The 24,826-nt window shown below is 35.2% G+C and overlaps 1 protein-coding gene across 2 annotated transcripts in view; it reads right to left on the bottom strand.

Moving 5' to 3' along the window:
• ANGPT1 (angiopoietin 1) overlaps positions 1-24,826 on the bottom strand; it is a 251,426-nt gene that overhangs the window by 66,998 nt on the left and 159,602 nt on the right. The window contains exons 3-4 of one of the 2 annotated variants that reach the window (XM_082858889.1): positions 18,660-18,781; positions 6,363-6,592 (exon numbers count right to left, since the gene is read on the bottom strand). In XM_082858889.1, coding sequence (XP_082715015.1) covers positions 6,363-6,592; positions 18,660-18,781 — 352 coding nt within the window. Of the gene's footprint in view, positions 1-6,359; positions 6,593-18,659; positions 18,782-24,826 lie in introns of both variants that reach the window. The other variant, XM_082858888.1, reaches the window with a different exon arrangement.

Genomic DNA, 24,826 nt, shown 5'->3' on the forward strand with positions numbered 1-24,826 from the left:
GAGTAACATTCAAAAAGTTTTAATTTCCTCCCATCATCTGTGATGTTTTTAAGAGTCGTTCTTAACTCAAGGGACTTGCAGGAGTTCAAACTATCTCATCCCTTGACTGAATGATTTACTTCACAAACTCAGTAGACACTGCATAGGAGGTAAATTCCTTTCAGATGGTAGAATTATTCTGAGAACAGAGCCAAATGTCCCCTCAGCACTGGAAAGGAAGCAAATGCCTCATTTCCCCTTTTCAGAAGGCCAGAAGACCGAAAATAATGATCAAACGTTCTGTACCACTGCAATCAGCCTCTGGGAAAGATACTTTAAACCAAATAATTGAGATCACTTAAAAATTTGTAGTATTAATCATTATCTCTTTCAGACGATCTGAAAGAAACTTTTAAAATAAACTTCAAGAGAAGCTCCTTGTGATCTGAAATTTTTATACTTCATATTAAGGAACTAAGTATATAAACATGCTCATGCCTCTTGGTATTTAAGTTTCTTTTATTCCTCTCTACTCTCTGTGCTTCTCTACCCAGAACTGATACCGATCCTTTCACATTCAACATTTGGATGTGGGTAGACAACATTTTCTGCTTTTACTTCATCTTACTCATTTTAGTCTTCAACCTATGCAATTGAGCTCTACAGTTTACTCAAACTCTCCCTATAGAAGGTAACAACCCAGTTCCAAAGTTCACTTCAGTCTGTTTTTTCATTTGACCTTTCTGCTTATTTGCCACTAAAATAAGACCCTTCATAACAGTCTTTTCTCTCTGCTATAACCCCTATTTTGGTCTCCTTTTTTCAGTCCCTTAAAGAACTTCCAATTTTCTGTCTTTGATTTTACATTCTTATTATGTTAAAATTAGTTCATAATATATTATGCAATTTCTGTATATTAAATATTTCTGTAAATTCTCTGAAATTGTACATAGATTTGTGCCTGGGTATTTGCACTAAGTAGGAACGAAAGGTAGATTAGTTTTCATCAGATTCTTGAATGGATTTCTAACCCCTAAATGGCTGAGTCATTGCTTTATACACACTTTCAGTGATTTCATTTGCTGCATGGCTTTACCAATTATCTCCTCTGAGGACACACCAATCTACATGCTCATCAGGATTTTACTACTGAACTCCTGACTCCCATTCCCCTACCTTTCAGAGTCTAACTGTCCCATAGTCACCTCAGTCCAATGCCTCAAACTAAATCCTCCCCCCAGAGCCTGTTTCTCTTCACATGTTGCTGATTTTAAGAAATATCAAAATTAGTCAACCCAGAAACCTGGAATTTATAATATATTCGAGTCTACTTCTAAATAAGTGGTTATTTCTTGTTGATTCTAATTCTTCTTTATTCACAAATTTCCCCTTCACTTGCCTTTCCATTTGCCCTTGTTTGATCCTGACCTCATTATTTCTCTCCCAGAAGATCCTTTTGAGAATCTGATGAAAACCACCTTCAATCTACCTTTTCTCCCCATCATAGTATGGTGGATAATGTACAGACTCAAGAACCAGACTCTATGGGTTCAAATCTCAGCTTGTTCACTTGCTACTACTGTAATATTTGGGAGTTATTTACCTTCCCGTGCTTAATTTCATTATGTGTCACATAAGGTTAATAATAGCACTTAGCTTATAGAGTTGTTATCATAATTAAATGATATGCAAGGGGCTAAGAAGATTGGCTCATACTAAGTTATTTGTTAATATTTTAATAATGGCAAAATATCCACCTGGGCCCTCTGTTTCCAGGCTTGTCAACTTTCTGATGCATTGTTCCTACGTTGTGACTGGGGTGATTTTTCTAAAATGATAAGGTCACCATTGTCCTTATATACTGACAACGACTCCTCACTGCTTTCAAGGAAAAAATTCAGCTTCTTTGATCTCCCTCTGTGGATCTTTCTAACCTTGCCTTTCACTGCTCTCCTGCCTTTGATTCTGAGAATTAGGTTATGCATTTAGGTGTACACCCCTCACCCCCATTCTCATGACTCCTGGCAAATATGCATGTTTATGCTCTCTAGAGTATCCTCCGTTTTCTTCATTTTGAAGACTTAGCCACTGTCTCCCCATTGGAGCCATCCTGCCTACATTCTAATCCTGGATCAACCTTTCTAGCTATGTAACCTTAGGAAAATACTCAAGCTGCCTGTGGAATTTATAAAATAGGGCTAACCACAGTAGTTCCCTCAAACTGTTATTGTGAGAACTAACTAAGTTAATACACATAAAGCTTAAGCCATGCCTGCATCATAACAAGTATTCAACAAGAGCCTTAAGAAGACTCTGCAGATGCGGGATTCTGCCCTCATCCTTCTGTCTCTATCATGATTTTAATATTCCTCCTGTGTGTTTCACTAGTCCCCTGGCACCCTGGCTTCACCACTAGCAAACAATTACAGAATATAATTGTTTGTTTACCTATCTCTTTCCCCACCAAATTCCAGTTTTCTTGAAGCCACGGACAGTACATCTTTTCTCTCTTCTCATTGTCTGAACAGTATCTGGCATATTATAGGAACTCAGCAAATCTTTGTTAAATAAAAATGGATGGATACCCTTACCACCAGAAGAGAATCTGAAACAAAACAGTTGCTGTATAACTATTTTTTTAATGAATGATAAATTTATGAATCATATCTTGGTATAGCAGGAGTATGTTCCAAGTTGATTTGGACAGTAAGACAATCAGCCAATGTAATTTTATGATGGAACCTAAATACTATTTTCTTTTTATCTTTCTTTTTTTAAGGTTTGTTAGTAATTACATTCTTGATCACATAATGCAAACTTTGTCTGATGTATGCTCAAGGTACGTGATGATGCTTTAATTATCTCTGAACAGAGATGACTGCTGAATGTTGACAGTCACAGTACCTGATTATCCTCCCCCAAAGAATTCCAAACCTTGTTTCCATGCCATTATCAATGTAAACTATTTAATTCCCACAATAACTGTGAACTGCCAAAAACATGAAGCAATCAGCTAAGCTTTGACACAATGATAACATTGAGAGCAATATTTCCTTAGTGTTAATGTTTCTAAGAATAACTGCAACCAAGTTTTTGCAGACAAAGGTTAGGCAAAAATAAATGTGCTACCCAGAAGTCTTACAAAAATAGATGCAATTCAGTTTGTAATGACTATTTGCCTAAGGTACCACTATTGCCTGTTCAGAACAACAAGAGGAAGGTTTGTTGAACTATTTCAGAAAATGTGTTTATTAACTGTATTTAGATTAAATATATCTCATGACATTAGATGTTTTAGTAGGAAAAGTTCTGTGAAACTAAACAAAAATACTACATGTTTTATACAAACCTCTTTTAATTCTTACTGCAAACTCATCAGGTATGTATTATGATTCCATTTTAGAGATTAGAAAACTGAAGCTAAAAAGAAGGGGTTTAGATGACTGTCAACAGTTAGAAACTCTACAGCCTTGTATCCAGACATTTTCTTTGAAAGAAATTTTACTTATAGATAGCACATCATAAGTTTTCTTGTGTTTAGTTTAATCTTGTCACTTGGAGGAAAAGGAAGGAATTAATGTTTAATGAATCAACTGTGTCACATTCTTTTGTTTTTATATGCAGTATCTAATTTAATCCTCTCACTATCATTGTGAAGCAGATATAATTATCCTGACTTTTTATAAATGATGAGACAGCTTCATAAAGATTACATTAGTTGCCAATGACAGAAAAACCTCAATAGAAATTTTTCTCTTGCTTTGTAGTATTACATTCAGGCTGTCTCCATAAATGACTGACTGAGTCAAGTTAGAAAGAGAGGACCCTTAAGGTCAATTAAAATTTTTAGTCTTTTGGATTATGACACAGTTCATAATGTTTTTGGAAGATCCTTCAGAAGACTACTCTTTGCATTTTTGAAATATACATTTTAGAAAAGTGATACATTTATTGTGATGTATTGATTTAGGCTTATTTGCATATATTTATATTTAAAAGTAGAACATTTATATATAATCTTTGATAAATAATAAATCTACTTGATAAATAAACTTTTGGTCTTAAGTAGGGAGAGATTTTACTTACGTGTTTTAGAATTAGAATGAAATAAAAGTTCATTTTAGTAACTGATATTTAATCTAGTATTATGAAATCACTCATTTAAGTTTTAAATTCACCATAACTGAAGACTATGGTGCCAGTGAAAATGAAGATATGCAAAGAAGTAAAATCTTTATGGAAAACTTAGTGAGAGACATTTCCCATTTTTGTGTCTCTTATGAGTTCTTAAATGACCAAATACTTAGTAGAATACTTAACTGTGGGATTAAAGAAAAAAAAGATTAATAAGAAGCAAACAAAATCTATGATTATAAGAGCATAGAATCCATTGGATAATAGGGCAATAGGCTTACATTAAGATTACAAATCCTATAGTTAAAGCAGGATTTATTTTAGAATTTTATCATTAAAAAGAAAATAAATGTCTAGAGGTCTGGAGTATTAGACAATTTCTGTCTCACTCTGTAGTAGTAGTAGTATTTTTTGGATGTGCTATATCATAGAATAGACACAGTTACTTTTCTCATACCCTGAGTGGATGCTATGGGTAGCATCTATCAGGAGTGCCATAATAATTGTTCAATAAATTATGTTTTTTGAATTGAACAGATGTTTGGTTGCCTGACACTGCACCCAAAGACCAAAACTAGCCAGGAATTTTAATTTTGAAGTCACCCTCCTGCCTCCAAAAGCTTAAAGACATATTTATTGGACAATACTTAGAAAATAAGTGAAATTATGATAAGGAGGCAGACATATGAGCTCTGTGAGAATCAACAGGGCTTGATATTTCTAACATCATAAAAAGAAGAATTACTCAACTCCATGTGCATTACGTCTCAGGAGTCTCAGGATGATAAGAAAAATATGTTTTCAATCTTTCCCCAAATGTATTCAGTTCAATATGAGAATAGATATGTCTCATATTAATACTTAATTTCTAAATACTCATGAGCTCTATTAAAATTCTCTGGCAAAATTCTACCGTGCTTTCCTTTCAGTAGACTCTAACTCAAAGTTTTGTCAGGCTCTGACTGATTAGCAGGTTTTTTCTTTCCCAATCACATTTCTGAGCACACCCAAATGGAGCTCTGGGAACTCACTGTTTAAAACATATTCTTTACAAAGTATATTAAGGGCTTGTTTAGATTATCTAAAGGAGATATAACTCAAGGTAATGGAGTGTAATAGAGAAATGTGAAATGTCTTTAAAGCAAGATCACTTAATATGGAGTTATCCTCTATATTCATATCTATTCACGAGAGTATGGAACTGAGTATTTTTTCAGATAGCTCAAGTCCACTATTAAATTAAAGGAGCCGCCAATTATGTATACTGCATATGCACACTGAACCATTACATGAATGATCACATAAGCCACAACTTAATGACAACCATGATTTTCAGATGTAAGTGGTGTTCTCTTTCACTCATCACCATTTACCGTTCTGTGTTCACTAACAGAAAGGCTGATTAGCGAGCAGAACTACAGAAGATGACCTTAAGCTCCAAACTTTGAAGAGCTCTCCTGAGGCTCAGGTGAGGTTCTGCTTGAAGTGGACAAGTGCACACAGAGGCATTTATTCAATAATTGGTGGGTGGATACATGGACAGATGAATGGATGTCTTCTAAAGAGACACAGGCCTGAAATATTTCCAATGATTAAATGGCTCCAGATATTCTAGTGACATTAAAGATTTGTTATTTCCACGGTCATGAAGACACCCCAGAATAAATTTGCCCATACACCCGGTTAGGTCTTCTCCACACAGGACTGTGTAAATAATCTTAATACAGACTTTTAGTAACAAATATTCTTTCTTCCTCATAATAGTTATTAAGAACTTCTATATCTCCTTTTCTCTACAGGCAACTCTTCCCTCTCCTCCTTTGCAAAAAAAATAGTTTTAAAATGGGAACTCTCCTGAAACTCTCCTAAGCACTCTGAACTAATCTCTAATATTGGCCAATTTCTGTCCTGTATAGTTAAGTGTCTAACATCATGATACCAAATATTTACCCATGAAAATATAGTAGATTTTATCTAAGGCTAAAAGACCAGTAAAAAAAAGAAGAAATTAGAAAGTCCTTTTAGAAAGATGTTGTAAAGTCAATATTCAAGCTTATGAATACTCTCTCTGAAGTTAAAAACATGAGAAAATTGTCAGTGTAACTTCATGAAATGCTTCTAAGAATAAAGTTCTTTTGCTGCTTCTACACAGCAACTGATGCAACTAAGAAAGTTATATTGAATATTTGCTTGCTCCATAATTAAATAAGATATTTACTATACCAAAGTAAGAAAGAAATTCTTACCACCTTCCTTAGTGCAGAGGTTGACAAGGTTATGCACTGTGTCCATCAGCTCCAGCTGCTGCTTCTGAAGGACACTGTTATTGGTGGTGGCTCTGTTCAATTGTTTCTCCAGTTCCTGGATTATATATGTTTGACGAGTAACCAAGCCTTGAAGATTCTCTTTTTCTTCCTTTAAGGTGTCCAATTCTTCCTTGTGCTTTCCCTCCATTTCAAAGATTTTATGTTCTAATAAACTACAAGGAAGTGAAGATAAAATTTAGTTTTAAAAATGCTATAAAAAAAGCTGTGATTCAATTAGTTCCTGAGTTTATTTAAAGTGAGAAACTTTAGTCAGGTATTTCATCATGGAAATATTTTTTAAGTGAGAGACTCAGAAAAAAATATATATGTAAATATAAATATTATATAAATATATAAATATATATATATATATATATAAAAGAGGAGTGACATATACAGCATGTGAAATGAAGAATTATTAGATCACTTATTGTTAGAGTAATGTTTATTTCCTGGGGTGTATCTTATATCCAGGGTAGTTGACTTGGACCCTGTCTGCAGAAATTATAGTATAATTTTCATTAAAGAAATGGGTACAATAAGAAATAGAAACAACAGTTCAGAAAAATGTATGAACAAAACATAGATATTTACTTTGCTTCATTCATTTGGGATTCTCAAAACATTCACAGTGATTAAATTTCACAATAGTTTCGTGATGTCAAGGAAGAGCAAATTGATGCAGAAATCACAGGACCAGAAAGTAAGCTATCTAAAGTCATAATGAATTATATTTCTTGGGATTTTTGATATCTGGTCCTGTATCATAACCACTAGCTTACTTTATCTCTCAATCTAAGCTTTAGGATAAGGCCTAAAGGCACTGCAAGTTCCACATCACTGAATACTTGGTTCCGAAAAGGAAGACCGTGTTAGGCTGGTGGCATGGTCTTACAAAAGAACTTGGGAAGCTTTGCTCAGAGTGATGCAGTCTTCAACTGAGAGCCGTCCTTCTCTCAGAACTCTTCACAGGATACTCCCTTTGCTTATTACACATTAAAAATGATAGAGAATGCAGAAGCACTCTTGGATCCTAGCAACTGACTGGGAATAAAAAGCATTTACATTTTATAGAGTGTATAATATACTAGTATCCCTCAGAGAAAAGCCTTATTCAGTTTTCTCAGTTCCATTTTCAGAAGGTTCAACCAGTCCTTAGTTTACAAGGTGTTATTCAAATGTAACATACCAGATTGGGCACTTAATTTACCTTGGAGAAATATAGCACTGAATCATTCCTATAAGTTTTCAAAAAGGGGACACTAGGGAATGTTTTAAACTTAATACTTAAATCATAAAATGTATAGTGATTTGGGGAAAATGTGACGGTTATTTATATTTTTTAAAGAGTATTTTGGAAATGAAAAATTCAGGCAAGGAAGTCAGAGTAGGATGAGAGTACCTCTAAAGGAGCAGGCATGATTCATTGTCTTATAGTGTTTTCTTCTGTGTCAATAACTTGCTGCTGGAAAAGTTAGTAGTTAAAAAACAAACAAAACTAAACAAAATACAACCAAAAGCCTTTTTACTGGTTAAAAAGTTTACCCACCCACTGGTTTAAGTGATTAGTGTACTTGCTATGGATGTCAGAGGAGGTTGTCTTCTGTGCCCATTAATTTTTGGCCTTCAGATCTGAGAATTAACCACAACGGATGCCTTAGCTCTTCCTCAGTTTACTTTTTAATAATTTTTGTTTCTCTTCCTAGGGTAATGATCAGATGTTAAATGCCCATAAAATAGAGTCAGTTAACTTATGGGAAATTTTTCTTTTAAATTCACAAGAGTTATAGTATACTACCAAGAAACCTTAGAATTTAATGTAAAGAGCAACATCTGGATGTATAGTCATAAAATACTGGATAAAAATTCTGAATTACCATTTTGTTCCTGAAATAAGATGAGCACTGGCCTTTCAGTTTTCCTAATTAGTAGGTAACATTCTGGCTTGGAAAATATCATGCTATAGTTATAATTCATATTTATTAGTTGCTACGTGCCAACAGTGCTCTCAGCACTATGTAAAATGACACTATTCTTACTCTAAGGATTCATTTTTAGAGAGAAATGAAATGAAAAAAATGAAAGGAAAAAACCTCAAATGAAAAAAAGCAGCTATAAGAAACTTCTATTTCAGACATAACACTTTTTTTTTTTTTTGCATATGTGTTTTGACACTTTCTACTTTTGATGCATTCTTTGTTCAAGAAGACATATACTAAAAGATGGCTACTATCTGAGATGTCAATAAAGGAGTTTTTTGTCTGTTTTGTTTTGATTTTCAGGATATTTTGGAAAGAGATGAGAATGGAAAGTTGATCAAAGAAGTCCTGGTACCAAAGGAAAAAATTCTCAACACTGGCTTGTGGAAGAAAAGGTCTGCATTTCCCAAGTAAAAGGAGTATACACTTAGCATGTTGGAAAGAATGTTAATTTTCATAATTCACCAAACAACCTTAATGCACCATGACTACCAGTTATCAAATGATATCAACATAGCCTGTCATCTTAAAATAGATATTCATGTAAAATAAAGAAGGGACTGCTCAGGGAAGTAAGAAGCCTGCTGTATATCAGACATCTCACTGGATTGGGAATGAAATATTTCATTAAAAATAAATATGCATTAAAAACTATAAGCAAATTGGAAACATGTCACACTGTTTCCCAAATGGCAGGTCTTACCAGTTAATTATCTCTTCTAGTCATTTTCTCATCTTATTTCTTCACTTGGATTCTCTTTAATAACTTTTGTACTCTAGTAATTCTCTATTAACTTTATTTACTAGAGATACCCTTTATATTAATGACACCTTTTTAGACTTCTTCAGGCAAAACTGATACCTTTTTGATACCACTCATCACTCCCTTCCATCTTCTCTTCATATCTGGCTTCCAAAAATACTATCCTCTTTTCTTTGATACTTCTCATCCATTAGTTATTATCTACTTGGGAAGTCAGCCCTTCCTCACTATATCCAAACTGGCTTGAATCCAAAACTCTTCTGCCAGAAAATATTCATATACCATCTCCACTTACTAATCACATTGTTGTAATACAACATTTTAGTTGTGTAGCATTTTAAAACCCTTATCTCCTTTGATTCTTAAAGTAATATAGTGATACAGAGTGAGTAGATGTTATAAGCCCCAGTTTATAGGTAAGAATCTAAATATCTTGTATAAAATTGTGTACATACTGTGTCATAACCAAAATAAAAAGCCATGTCTTCTAACTTAGACTAGAAATCTGCCCATGACAACCCAGTGCTATGAAAACTAGCTTTAGTGTCTCATCTCTTTGATTTAGTATAACATAATCTCTATCTACTTCCACCCGCTTATATTTTGCCAAGAATCAAGGCATCAACTTAACATCTCTTTAGTATTTGCTGCTCTCCATCTGGTTATTTTTGGGAGCTTGTCTTTCACAATATTTTAACCTATCCATCTTCTCCACATATAAAAACAAAATTTCTTTGCCAAGCCATTTTAAAAAAAAATTTGAACTGAGATTTTCTTAAATATCACTCTGCCTTAACTCCTCTGCCATTAAATTTAATTTTCTTACTCAATATATTGATCATATCCCCATTTTGTCCTGAGGCCTTTTATGGTTTCTCTTACTTTTCCCTATCCAGGTCAGCTGGGAGAGGCCAGCTCACCAGGCACGGAGACTTCTATATACAAAGGTTGATCTGAAGGACAACATGCCAACTCCACTGTCCTAAATTCAATTGGCAAAGTAGTCATATTTTCTCTATGATGGCCTTCAGCAGCAAGTTTAGTTTAGGTTTAAATGCATAATCCAAAACCTGGATGTTGATTCCAAACTCCAGTGTACTGTTTTCTAGAGTGCATTCAGTGTATTTTTATTAGGCATTCCATTGTTGAGTTCTACTGTCAAGTTTTGGGGAATGCTAAATTAAATAAATAATTTTATCATGATGCATCCTTTAGGATTAGTGTTCCATGGAACAACAATTTATGAAACTCTGCACCTAAATCTATTCAAATTGAACGTAAAATCCAAAGACAGAGAGTTTCTCACAGGATTCTCAATACTTCACGTTTCTCATCCTTCTAGAAACACTTTGAGAAGAGACATGCATAGAATTTGGCACTTAACTTCTAGTTTGAGGCAGAGGTGCACTTTAATGAAGAATAAAATAAACAAAATAATTTAGGCCTTTAACTTCAGCAAAAGGCTCTAATTGAGTATATATAAAGCCCTATTTGAAGTTTTTGGTTGACTTTTTCCCCTAATTTTCAGTCTGCCTCCTCCAACATATCTTACTGGAAATATTTCAAATCACTGAACACATCTTGAAGCTTTCACAAAAAAAGCTCTCCCTTTCAAATTGTTTCCCACAATAGGGTTCTTAACATAGGAGCAACTGAATTCACAGGAGTGACAGTTGCCTAAGCTCTATGTATATAAGTATAGCCCTCAAACAAGGAGAAAGATGTTAAAAAAATACAGAAACCTTCTCATTTTCATCTGTCTGAATCTCCTTACAGATGTTTCAATTTTTAAATTATTTTTAATCTGTATGGTGTCAACACATGTTGCAAATATGGGTTTTAAAGAATGATCTTTTTCCCCCATTCAAGCAAGGGCACAGTAAGTTCAGGTTAAATTTATACTTTAAGTTTCTAACTTGAACACAGTAAATTTTCTCTCAAACTTCATATTTAATATGAAGTTAAACGTTTCTGTAATTCAAATGTGGAACAGAAGCATAGATCACTACAAGTAAACATTGTCAAATAAATTTTTTAAAGTTTGGGGTAAATAAGAATAAGCTAAATATACTGTGGAAGCCAGAAACCAAGAAGAAAAAATATATATACATATATACATTATTTATATATAATTATATTTTTATTTATATTTATATAATATACTATATATATAATATAATATTTATATAATATATAAAAATAATTATATTTTAATTATATTTATATAATATACATTATATAAATATAAATTTTATGCATAACATAAAATCATAGTTCTTCTGTAAAAAATAGGTTGAACAATAAATGACAAACTAGAGAAAATATTTACAACATATACAACAAAATTTTAACATCCATTAAAGAGCTTATATGAGGAAATAAAGATATTAGATAAACAATCTAATAGAAAAATGAGAAACATACATGAATAGGCTAGTCACAGAAGAAGAATGCAAATGGTCAATAACCAGGAAAAGATGCACAACATTACCTCTCGGGTAGACAAGATTAATCAAATGGCTAGCAAGGTTTGGGGAAGCCAGAAAGCCCATGCACACTTGGTGAGAATGTCAAATTTGCAGATAATTTGTTAATATCTTTGAAAATTTAAAATAATCACATAAAAGATCTACTAAATTGTAAATTTTGGTGCATCTCGAGCAATGAATGAGTTATATGTGTATATAGCTACATGTGTAATATATCTATGATAAATTGTTATAAAGTACAAAACCCCAGCATCTTAAAAATAGTTACAATCTATACACATACACATATATGATTTAAATATGTACTTGTGCATATGTGTAATTGTATATGGGTGTGTATCTCTGTAAGCACACAGATAAACATGCACACTCCATATACACATGTATAATTAGTATATTCATTAAGAAGTCTGGAAGAATAGGCACCGAACTGCCAATCTGTTAATGATGATTCTCTGCAGGGGGTGGAGGAATACGGAATTTGGGACTCTGAATTTCAATTTATACACTTCTATAAAATTTAAAATTTATATCAGTTAAGTTTGTGTTGATTTTTTTATCAATCAGAGTGATGTGGTAAACAGTCATGAGTCTAGAATGGTCTGAGAAGATGCTGTCTAGAGATGAAAAAATTGGGTTGAAGTAGTGAACTCAAAATGTGCACTGATAACCTTGGCTGCCATGCAATGGGCTTTTGGGGATGCAGAATAGTGGTATAAAAGCCATCTGTATTTTATTTATGTTAAGAACAATGAATATGTTTACAATATTTAATGTAAACTATGTGATCTGTTTTCCATTAAAATATTTTTTAAATTGTATGTGTGTTTCTGTGTACATAGATAAATGACATTTATTGGGATATTTGCCAGTTCATTTGCCAGTTCATCAGTCAACATTCAAAAAGCATTTAATACTCTATATACTATGTGTAGAGAACTGTGCCTGGGAGCATGAAGACAGAAATAAATAAAACACAGTCTCTGTGTTCCAGAAGGTCACAGCCCAGTAGTAGAGATACACACACACACACACACACACACACACACACACACACACACATTACAATGTGATGGGATAAGTGAAGTAATGGGAGGAAAAAACAAGGTAGAGTGTTATCACATAAGTTGTAATGAGCAAATCTATTTGGCAGAGTCAGAAAGTTTCTTGGAGGGGTAATATCTGCACTGAGTTTTGAAGAGACAGAAGTTTGTGAGTTGAATAAAGGACTACAAGGCATTCCAGACAAGACAAACATCAAACATGTCTGAAAAAACATCGTCTTCAGTGATACTAACAACTAGTATGATTAAACACTTATTATGTGTTTCAAGCACTGCCCTCAGTATTTTATATGCAATAACTCAGTTAATCCTCACATCAACTCCATGTACCACTATCATCATCATCCCTGTGTTACGAATGAGAACACCAAAGCACAGAGTTTACACAACTTGCTCAATGTCACACAAGTCATATGTGGCCGAGTTGTTTACAGCAGAATCAAGGCAAACCCAGGCAGTCTGACCTTAGAGCTCCTGCTCTTAGCTATTAGACCATACTTCTAAAATATAAGAAGACTTCTGAAAGTAAGGCTATAAAATTAGGATTATAATGATCATGGACCATGTTCCATGCTAAAGAACTTGAACTTTCCTCAGTCCCTTACAGAGAACGAGAAGAGGGTTGGGCAGATGCTATCTAGAGATTTAAAAGTTGTGCTGAACTAGTGCGTGTGGAGACCTAAACAAATGGGAAAAATAATCTGACTTGAATTTTAGAATTTTAGCAGACTTGGGGATGATAGGTTTGAGAGACATGAGGTGTAAGCCATGCAAAGAGGTCACTGCAATGGCTAAGACAAAAATTAATAGGATTTTGACCTAAGACAGAGTCAGAGTAAATAGAAAGAAAAAGACAGATTGGAAAAACATTTAGAAGATAGAATTGACAACATAAACAGTGACTGATAACGTTGCGATTTTACTTTAGTATTTTGTAAAGAACTTATCAAATGGAGGATAACTTTGATTAGAAAGACTGTGATTTAACTTTTCATTAGGCATATTAAGTATTAAAAATCAATACTTCACTATTCCATTACAAAAATTTGTTAGCAAGGTATAATTTAGTATCTTGAAATTATACACACTTCAACAACTTAAAATTAACTTAATAGCTTCCCATAACCTCTAGCTAGAAGATAGATGGAGCTTGTCAAATAAGTTCAGTGAATTCCCAAGGTAAAATAAATAGTTTATATTTCCTACTCTAGTATTAGGAGGAATAAATAACAATCTGTATAGGAGTAGGCCAAAAACAACTAGCCTATCCCTTTCTCCAAATTTGTATTTGATTATGCTGAGGATAACTTGACAACCACATCAATTAATCCTGAGGCTGCATCATATTGGAAAAACATTTTTATAATAATTAAGACAGAGAATCATATGGACTTGAATGCTAATTTTGCCATACATCAGCTGTTTGGTCATGGGCAAGTTACCTGACCTCTTTGAACTTGAGTTTCTTCATATAAAATGAAAATAACAATAGATAGTTTGCAGGATTAGTTGGAGGATTAGCAGTAGTGTATGTAAAGCACCTGGCTTAGATGTTCGCCTGCCTGATATCAGATAACTTTGCTGATAATTTTGCTGAAACTATGTCAGAATGACCACCATTTGTGTAGTTTCACTTCACTCTAAATGGTCTAACTGAAGATTTCCCTAATCTTCATTCTGCATATTCAACACAAGTTTGATCAAGAAAGCCCAAGGCCTCCATCTTTGTACACATGGAGTGTTGATTTCTCTTCCTGTGTACCCTGGTGAGGCAGAAGAATTTGTTCTAGAATATTTTTTTCACCTGGCTATGCTCCAACCTTGGAAAAAGTTGGGGTTAAGTCACAGATGGACAGGTGCCTTGAAACCTAGTCAGCTGACCAAATCTTGACACCAGAAGATCCAGTTACATATTTAGCTCAGCTGAAGGGATCTGCATTATGACATCCTTCCCTGTCTACCTCTCTTTTCTATTTTTTTGAGCAGAAATATACTGGAGAAATCCAATAAAAGTTGACAATTACATGTCTCACTTTGTCATACCAACCCTCTGTGTGAGGTAAATATTAATGCTTCCCCTTTTTTGAGTTCTTGGTTGTATAATTTCAATTATATGGGCCAGTTACTGATCTCTTACTTCTAAGTGCTATTTCCTTGAGGTAAGGAATGAAACCAAGTTTTGAGATTAGGATAGCATCCAATAAAAAGAAATCCTAAAAAAAGCAAACTGGAAGCTTCTTGGAGTCACCCCCAACTAGATTGTTAGGAAAACAAACAGCAGAGCAAGTGTTGTTAATCCTACTCCTGCTTTGTGCCTTTGGCCCTTTAGGGGATAAAGAAGTGAACCTAATGAGGCCAAAATTCTGTTTTCAACCCTACAAGTGATGCATTTAATTTGTCAGGATGTAAATCAGCAGGACTTCTCAGCATGATTGTGTAGTATAATCCTGTCCATAAAATATTCCTCTGTGTTCTGCCAAAGAAGTGGTGCCAAAGAAGTGGTGGACCCTCTGAAGGGCCAGTTCACTGACTTGGCAGCTGAGGCCCCATCATACTCAAAACTGGTAAGTCACACACCCAGACACAACCCCTAACATTCCCGGGGGAGGAAGCAAAGTGTAATTTAGATAATCCCCTTTGCAAAGTGTATTAGCTGATCCAAACCAGACCTGGCCGACAAATGGCATGTTGTTCTTACATTTCATAGATGCCTCAATGTAGAAATAGCTTCTTGTTGCATTTGGAGGATTAAGATTCATTTAAGGAATAGGTATGGATGATCAATAAACTATTTTAAATTACATAAACAGCTTCATGCTTGACCTTCACCTTCTATCCACTTAAATGGTATGGGGGGGCACGTTTCTTTGTTGATATAGAAAGAGCTTGGCAGAGTTCCTCCAATTCCATTTCACATATGAAAATAAACAATAATAATAAACATAATAGGGAAAGTATGCTGTGTATCACAAATGGGTACTTCTGCCTTGTATAAAGAAAAACACTTTTCTTCTAAATGGTTCGTGGAAGAATATGCCTGGTTTAAGAAGAGATGTCCCACCAACACTCCATTATACACATGGACCCGTCAACAGGAAGACACAGATAACTACAGAGATATGGAAATGCCAGGAGATTCAGCACTTTGATAGAAAAATACCCCAAGGAACCACATGTGAGGTAATGTCATACTTGAGGCTCAAAAACTAAGGGGTGCAGAGTAGGAGTAAAAGATGCATCTAAGTTTTTTTCAGCATGAGCGCAGAAATGAATTTCAAGTTAAAATCTAAATCCCTGAATTCACTGTGAAATACGTATACTGCTAGGAAATGAAATTGTTATAATCTTGAAAAAAGTTATCATTATCAATAAATGGTGTGATTTGTATATATAAGAAAACCTGAATTTTCCTTAGAAATTAGAATTCAGTGAGGGAAAAACTCATCAGCAGAAGGCATGTATGTGCTTGGGATCAGGAGTCAGATTCCTCTGAGAGGTCTTGGCACCTGGAGAAACCCTGCACACTTGAGCCGCAGTGCAGCTCTTCTGAGAGCTCAAACTTTGACTGAGCTTTACTGATGGAACAGAGAGAACATTTTTTAAGCAGTTGCTGTTGAAAAAAAATTATTCTATGGTGAGAATTCCATAGAAGGAAATGATACCAGGTGCCATATGAAGAATCATAATGGAAAGACAAAAGAATCCAACATGATCTGGAATTAGGGTAGGCAGGGTATATTTAGAAGAAGAGGAGAGGAAGAAGAAGAAAGAGGAGGAGGGAGAGTGGGGGAAGGAGAAGAAAGGGGGGAAGAAGAAAGAAAAGAAGAGAAAGAATGAATATGAGCAGGAAGGAGGGAAAGAGACAGAGACAAGAAGAGACGGAGAGAGCAGAGTACAAGTGACACTTAAGAAAAGCATTTGTTTTTGTAGTTAAGGGTGAGCACTTTCAGGCCTCCCAGCTAAAGTGTCAGACATACACCAAAAAATAATACACATATCAGCAGCAGGAGAATTGAAGAGTGTAAATTCATGCTGATGACTTTTTTAATAGAGAAATCATATGTGGCCACACACTTAGTGAGAGATGAATCAAAACGACCCTAGGTTACACCTATAAAATGAAATATCATGTAGTTATTAAGAATTATACTAGAGGGATCTTTACTGATTAAAAAAGGTATCTATCTCCACAGAAAGCAGGCTGCAGAACAGTATGTATAGCATGACACAACTTTTTGAGAAAACATATTTATATTTTTTATACAGCAACATATCAAGCTCTCTCAATGTGATGGGATTATGGTTTTTAATTTTCTTGTATACCTGCTCACTTTTCTACAATAAATGTGTGTTATTTATAGAATTATAAAAACAACCTAAGAATACGTTAAAATTGTCATTATTTTACTTCTTCATTCCTAGACAAAGCTTTCACAATAGCATCTTGAAACGTGATTATAAATGTGGTTTGCTTTTAGCGACAAAGTTAAAGCATGGTAGGACCCCTAAATCAAGGGATAGTTGCCGTAAAGTATACCTGTTACATGTATGTGTCTGGTTACTGTGAAAATGCAGTGGGATAAATGGTACTTTTAAACAGGATTTTCAATTCCAGAACATTTCATCATGCAACCAGTTCAGAGTCAAGTCCTGTCAAGTTTATTTATAGTTATTTAGTTATACAGTTTACCCCATGACATAGTACAAAGATAAACAAATGTAGGACTTAGAAATACAAGTCACAAAACATGGATTGACCCCTTTCAGACTCTAAACCAAAAGTCAGGTTTATCTTCTTCACGTAAAAGTTTAATTATAATCATTGTCATTAAGGCCTACACTTAGCATAAAGTTGGGAAATCCTTCTAGGTTGAAGACAGTACTGAGAGATCATGCGCTACAGTGGAAAGAGAAAGACTAGGAATAAAGAAACCTGGATTACATTCCTACTTGGGCCACCAGCAAGCTGTGTGACCTTGGATAGATCACTCACTTCCACTGAGTCTGTTCCCTCATCTGTACAGTTAAAGGAGAACTAGCAGTTCATCTTAGGTGCCTTTCTGGTTTGGAATATGGTGGAAACTCTGATTCCACCGAGACAGTGGTATTTAATTAGTTTGTAGCAACACAAAGATCTTTAAATCAATATAATGCATAAGAACTGAAACTTCTTCAAGCTGTCCGAATATCCAGAAGAAAATGCAGTTAATATACAATATATTTGTTCTACAGAGGTCAGTGCTTTGACTGAATTGCCCATCATGAATGCCAGTGACTTCAAAATCATGTAGTCTATATATCATCCTGGCTATCAGGATCTTTAAGTCCCTTTCACTTACCTGAGATGATTCATAGTTTATAAAACACATCTATAAAGCTAACCAAAGAAATTTACTATGTTCAGAGTTAATGGCTTTAAATGGAAGGGGGAAACAACATTTGAATCAGCTTTATAGGGAAATAATTTTCTGAAAAGAAAATTTGCTTCTCTCCCGTGAAAGATCTCTGAATTCAAACCTTGTAGCTCTGTACAAGGTTTAGGGCTGGTAGAGTGACAATTCAAGTTACAGAGTTTCAGAAGCTCTATCTTTTCCTTACTTTTTGGTTCTGCTGAAAATTGTCAATATTTTGTGTCACCAAATTTAGTCATAGAATCAATTAATTTTTGTGGATATGGTAAGATTTGAACAACTGAACATTAGATAAATTAGTGTTAAAAGTTATAAAAAGAAATATTTCAAGAGTGTAAGCAACAGTATTAATCTTATTGTTGACATACTTGCTGTAGTCACCTTAAGCTCTCATTCCTTTTTATATTAAAAATTAATTTGGCTCCGTATTTTTCTTTTTGCAAATTACATCTATCTTTTTTTAAGAGTTGGCAGAGTGGTGGAGGATATAAATAAGTACAAATGTACATATTTTTGGAATACAACAATCTTCACCTGTTTTTCTCATGAATCTTTAGGATTTCATTTGTCTGTTGAAGAAGTTGTTTCTCTAGCTTGTATGTTGATAATGAATTCTCCAGCAGTTGTATTTCAAGTCGAGAAGTTTGATTTAGTACCTTAAGATAAAAGATAAAAACATTTCAATCTTTACAAAGAGTCAAAACAATTATTTTGGGGTTTTTATTTAGCTGTGTTTTCTTTTGAAATAATATTTCTTCTAGAATAATTAAATGGTCTACATTCTACTAATTAATGCCTTACATGTCTCAAACATTATATTTGTTCAAGATTGAAGTTGCAGCTGAATGAGAAAACTGAGTTGTTAAATCCATTTTCATATTTCAATTTTCATTTCCTCAAACCCTAGGATGTTCCCCTGTGCTAACTGTCTTATATATATTATCTCCGATATTTACAAGTACAAGATAAATGTTAGTACAAGGTCTTAGATATTGTGTGTAACCAAGAATAACTACTAGGCATGTAAAACATGTCTGCCTTGATCCATCACCTCGCAAAAACTAATTAGAAATGTGCAAAAAACTCGTGATATAGTTTAGACAGATTCATGATCACAATTACTGAACACCTATCATGTTAGTTCATGTCAGCCCTTCCAGATGTCATCATATCACGGACATGGGTACACATTGAAAAGAGGAATTGTTATGATCAGTTTATAAATGAGGCAACTGAAGTTCAGAGAGAAGCCAGAAACCACACAGGAACCAAGGGAAGAGTTGGGTTTCAAACCCAGATACTGTGACCTAATTCTAATGCTTTACACAGAAAACCAAGAAGAGGGAGAAATAACCCATCCTGGGTCTTCATCTGAGGAGATGAAGTGACCAGGAACCCAGAATGCACTGAAGACAGACTGTTAGTTATCCTTTCAACTGCACTACGCTGGGTCCTCAAGAAACAGTAAATGTTCACCTCATGTTGAATCACAAAGACTCATGCTGCTAGTCAAGCTTTGTTTGTTAGTTTGTTTGTTTGCAGTAGGCGGGCCTCTCACTGCTGTGGCCTCTCCCGTTGCGGAGCACAGGCTCCGGACGCGTAGGCTCAGCGGCCATGGGCTCACAGGCCCAGCCGCTCCGCGGCATATGGGATCCTCCCAGACCGGGGCACGAACCCACGTCCCCTGCATCGGCAGGCAGACCCTCAACCACTGCGCCACCAGGGAAGCCCTAGTCAAGCTTTAATATAACATGAGTCTGAGCCATGAACCCAAACTTATCCATCCTCCAAGCAAACATCACACACATTCCAGTCCTAGAAGATGCCTTCAAACTGTGCCACTGCCTTTGTCCTGTCCCCTTCTCCTTCTTCTTTAAGGGAGGTAAAAAGGGCAAGGAAGAAGGTAAAATTATAGTTTTAAAAGCTCCCTATGTCATTCGAGAATTTTTAAAACCACCATACCTTTTTTAGAACTATGTATTGAAAGGAACCTGGGAAACCTTCTGGAGGGTCAATATTAATCTAAAGGGTCCTCCTCTAAAAATGACACCAGTAGAACTTTCCTCCTTCTTTGTAGCAGGTCTAAACCTGGAATTATATCAGATGCACACAGAAAAAGCCTTTTCAAAATATACTGACACAATCAGGGCTGGGCTTGGGCTAATGGAGGTTGTGGGGAAAGGGGATGTATTTGCAGGGGGAGCAGGACAGGGACTAGGGTGAGATGAGAGAGGCAACTGCCTGGGTTGTAAAATTTAAGGATGTGTCAAAAAACTCAATAATCAAGATAAGTAATATTTGAATGCAACATTTTGAAAGATCAAAATTAATGTAAAAAAATCCAAGTTGAACAGAATATCATTTTAAAATAAAGACAGGATATGCTACTACAAATATATGATCCAGTCTTGCATAACTTGCTCTCATTCCCCTTCAGCAGGACTAGCCCCAGTCCTACTGAAGGGGTTGGGCCAGGGGGTTAGGGAAAAGAATACTGAGATGGGGCATTTAGCTTTAAGAAAGTTTTAAGCTACTATGATTCATTTATACAACTGTCATGAATATGGATCTGAAAACCAGTCTAAAAGTTACTACTACTAATTAAAACTCATATTTGTGGAGTGTTCTAGAGTTTTAAAAAAGTATTTCCCATCCTGAATTGTTTCATTTGAGGAAACACAGGAGCAAGAGGACCTGAGATTTGAAGGCAGAGTTAAAAGCAGCCCAGAGGAAAAAAAAGGCAGAGAATGTAAAGATGAGGGATGCACAAGATATAACTTTCTTCAACTATTAAACATATTTTTGTCTGGGCAAGTTTTCTGTTTGTTTGTTCATTAACTGGAATGGCAATTTATAAAATAATAAAATAGGGGATGACACATCTACATTTTTTAGTGAGATTTAGAACAGTGCTTGGCACAGAGAAGACCCTCAATGTGCTGTACATTGTCTCCCTGAATCAAGCATATCATATGCTGTTAAATGAAATCTGTTTTCTCCTTTATTCACTGTATTCTCTGATCATACTTCCTGATATTCTCAAATACCAAAACTTTTATTTTACAAAGGACAAAAATTGTTCTTTTCCATGTCTGAGAAGAACATGAGAGAACACTGAGAACAAAATGGAACCATCCAAAATTGAAAATGAAGTTGCCTATATCTAAATCTGGAGACACTATAGCTCCTAACTTTTCTCTACTTTGTCCTACAAAGTCCATTTGCTACACAGCAACCAGAGTGATCTTTTTAAAATCAGATGTCATTTCCTATATTAAATATGCTAGTGACTTCCCTTTACAATTAGAACAAATTCCAAAGTTCTTGGCCTAGCCCTACAAGGTCCTATGTGATCAGGACCCTGATTACTTCTCAGATCTCACTTCCTTTCAACTCTCCCCCTTGTTTATTATGCTCCAATAATATTGGCCTTCTTTCTGCTACCCCAACATGCCAAATTCATCTCCATCTCAGGTTCTTTGCAGTTTCCCCTGCCTGGAATGTCCACCCCTTCCCAGATGCATGGCTGATTTCTTTTCATCATTCATGTCTTACCTAAGGAGGCCCTTCCTGGCTATTCTCTGTAGAGGAGCTCCCCCATCATCCTCCATCAGGTGGCCTTGTTTTACTTTCTTTATGAAATCATCACTATTGGAAATCATCCTGTCAGTATGCTCATATGCTGCCTTTCTGCCCCGTGAGGATGTCAGCTGCACAGAGGCAGGACTACTCCATCTGCAGCCCTCCAAACCGCCAGAGCCCAGCATGGGGCCTGGAATCCTGGGGCACTCAGAGCTATTAGATGATACGCTAGGCAGTGGATAGTGAGTCGGTTTTCAAGTTGCGTCATGCTCAGAGGGTAACAAGAGAAGGTAGCAGGCCAGGTGAATATCAAGCTGGACTTCAATTATAACAGCCCAAATCTAAAGCAGCATCTGAATGTGGGAGAAAGAGGGCGACAAATCTCAGAAGTCCAGGCTAAGTGTAAGGTCATCTCAGGCTGATTTTGAGCACAAAAGCCAACCCCTTCTCTTCTTTCCCCATCGCCTTAACCCAATAGCTGCTTTATTTCAGCTCTCTCCCTTGAGGTATTAAAATAGGCCTGAAGTTCAAAAGCAGGCAACTGATGAGAACTGTACAGGAAACTATGATAAATTGACCACTTTCTTTCCGTGTGTCTATGGAAATTGCTGCTTAGCAATAATCTAAGTGTTCCATTAAAATGACAAAAGACATTTCCTTCTTTAGCCTGAACACATTCCAAAAGCATATACCAGAAAGAAAGAAAAGAAAGAAAGAGATAGAGAGAGAAGGAGAAAAAGGGAAAGGAAAGGAGAAGGAAAGCAAAGCAAAGGGGAAAGTGAAGAGTATATGACACAAGCCCCCAAGAAACAATTTCAAAGCTTAAATTTTTCAGAATATACCACAGAGTAAGGAAGATATAAGACTTGGAACTGCGGATTTATGGACTATAAAATTTCAGTTCTTTCTTTAAAAAATAAGCAAAATTTAAAAAATAAAAATTACTATTTTTTTTAAAGAAAGTGAGCTAGATAATTTCATCCAGCTTCCCTTTAATACTTGAGTGCATCTAATCTTCCTTGAAAGGAAAATCTCCCACAAAAGAAAATTTCTTTCACTGGCATATTAACTTTCCAATCAGCCTTGCTGTAGGTTTGTGTTTTCTTTTACTTTAACTGTCTTTCAAAAAAATATGTATAACACAAGGTATGATGTCCTGGCAATCAGACTTTTACAGAAGAATGAAGGCTGGTACATGTACATGGAATGAGAGTTAGATCACCATTTTACAAAATCAATGAAATAATTTATTTGGTCAGTGATGGGCAACGTGACAAAGTATCACCCTACAGTTTTCTTGTTAATTTCCAAGGGGAAAATGGACAATTGGAATGGAGAGCTATGGAGCCTTTTACCCTCACCAAGTTAAAATAGCGTCACTGAGAGGGTGGCAAGCTGGCATTTGTGCCTCCTGATGAGATGGAATAGGACGTGACCAGTAATTCTACAAAGTACTCCCACCACCACGTTCAACTCAACCTAATTAAGCCTGTAGACTTAATTTCCAGTTTAAAAAAAAAGTACAGTGGATGGAAGAGTAAAAGAAATATTCACACAATTTAAGAATACGGGACGGTATACAGAGCAAAACCTCAAGAAAAACAAGAAAGTCAAACAGAGAAAGACAAATATTGTATGTTATCACTTATATGTGGAATCTAAAATATAAAACAAACTAGTGAATATAACAAAAAAGAAACAGACTCACAGTTACAGAAAACAATTTAGTGGTTACCAGTGGGGAGAGGGAAGGTGAGGAGAGGCAAGATAGGGGTAGGGGATTAAGAGGTACAAACTATTATGTATAAACAAACCACAAGGATATATTGTACAGCACAGGGAATATAGTCAATATTTTATAATAACTATAAATGGAGTATAATCTTTAAAAATTGTGAATCACTATGTTGTACATCTGAAACATATAATACTGTAAATCAACTATACCTCAATTTTTAAAAATGTAAGATTACTCAAAATTAAAAGGGACTATTAAGTCTTGAAAAGTAAAATGTCTATAAAATTTTTGGCAGAAAAATTGAGGAAATTTGAATGTGAAAATTAGTTAACCTTGGAGAATTATTAATTTTAGTCATAATAATATATAGATAATACTATATATAATTATTTTAATTATATTGCATATTTTAATTTATATTATATATAAACATATAATGTATTTATAATATAATGATAACCTCACTGGGTTATGGAGTTTAGTAGAGATAGTTCTTGTATTACAGATGCAGAAATTTTGGGTAGAAGTAACTTGCCCAACAGAGCTAATTCACAGTAGAGTCATAATGGAAGCCAGGTAATCTGTCTCTAGTCTGAGTTCTTTCCCATAGGCTCATGCAGCTGTACACAAGTAGCTTCCCTCTGGGAAAGAAAGGTATCTCCCCTCAGTCAATAACAACTGCTATCAAAATGATTTCTTTCAATCACCAGGAGATGATCTGCTTGTTGCGGCTGAGGGCATCTGACTTCTCTCCAAGTACTCACCCCAACGCTACACTAGCATTACGAGGCAGGAAGATGGCCAAATTTCTCATGCTCCTCAGAGTACAGAGAAAATACATTCATCCAATGTTCTCAGTCAGTCAGAACATCTTTGCAGTAGGCTGCTTCTGTTCAAAGTCCTATTCTGACCCATCCACTATTCGTGGGTATATATTACCATCAACACACAACCCTTAGGACATTGCCCTTGGCTTGGGAGCACTGGACTGAAATATACAGAAACTAAGAGACTAATATCAGTGAATTTAATCATTCAATAAGTATTTATTGAGAGCCTACTGTGTACCAAGTACTGTTTTAAATCCTAATGATAGAACAGTAAGCAAGACAGACAAAATCCCTGCTCTCTAGAAGTTTGTTTCTTGGTGCAGGTGTTAGCCCGCTTTTTCTGTAAAGGGCCATAGAGTAAATATCTTAGTCTTGGCAGGCTCTGGTGCAACTACTCAATTCTGCTGTTTTATTGAGAAAGCACCCATATACAACATATAAAACTTTATTAACAAAAAAAGATGGCATTTCGAACTTGACCTATGGATCATGGTTCACTGAGCTCTCTCCTAATGGGTTATCAAACACTTTTTCCAGACCTTTTGAGAAAA

The sequence above is a fragment of the Leucopleurus acutus genome (assembly GCF_964270905.1).
Source record: "Leucopleurus acutus genome assembly, chromosome: 17".
NCBI classification, from domain to species: domain Eukaryota; kingdom Metazoa; phylum Chordata; class Mammalia; order Artiodactyla; family Delphinidae; genus Leucopleurus; species Leucopleurus acutus.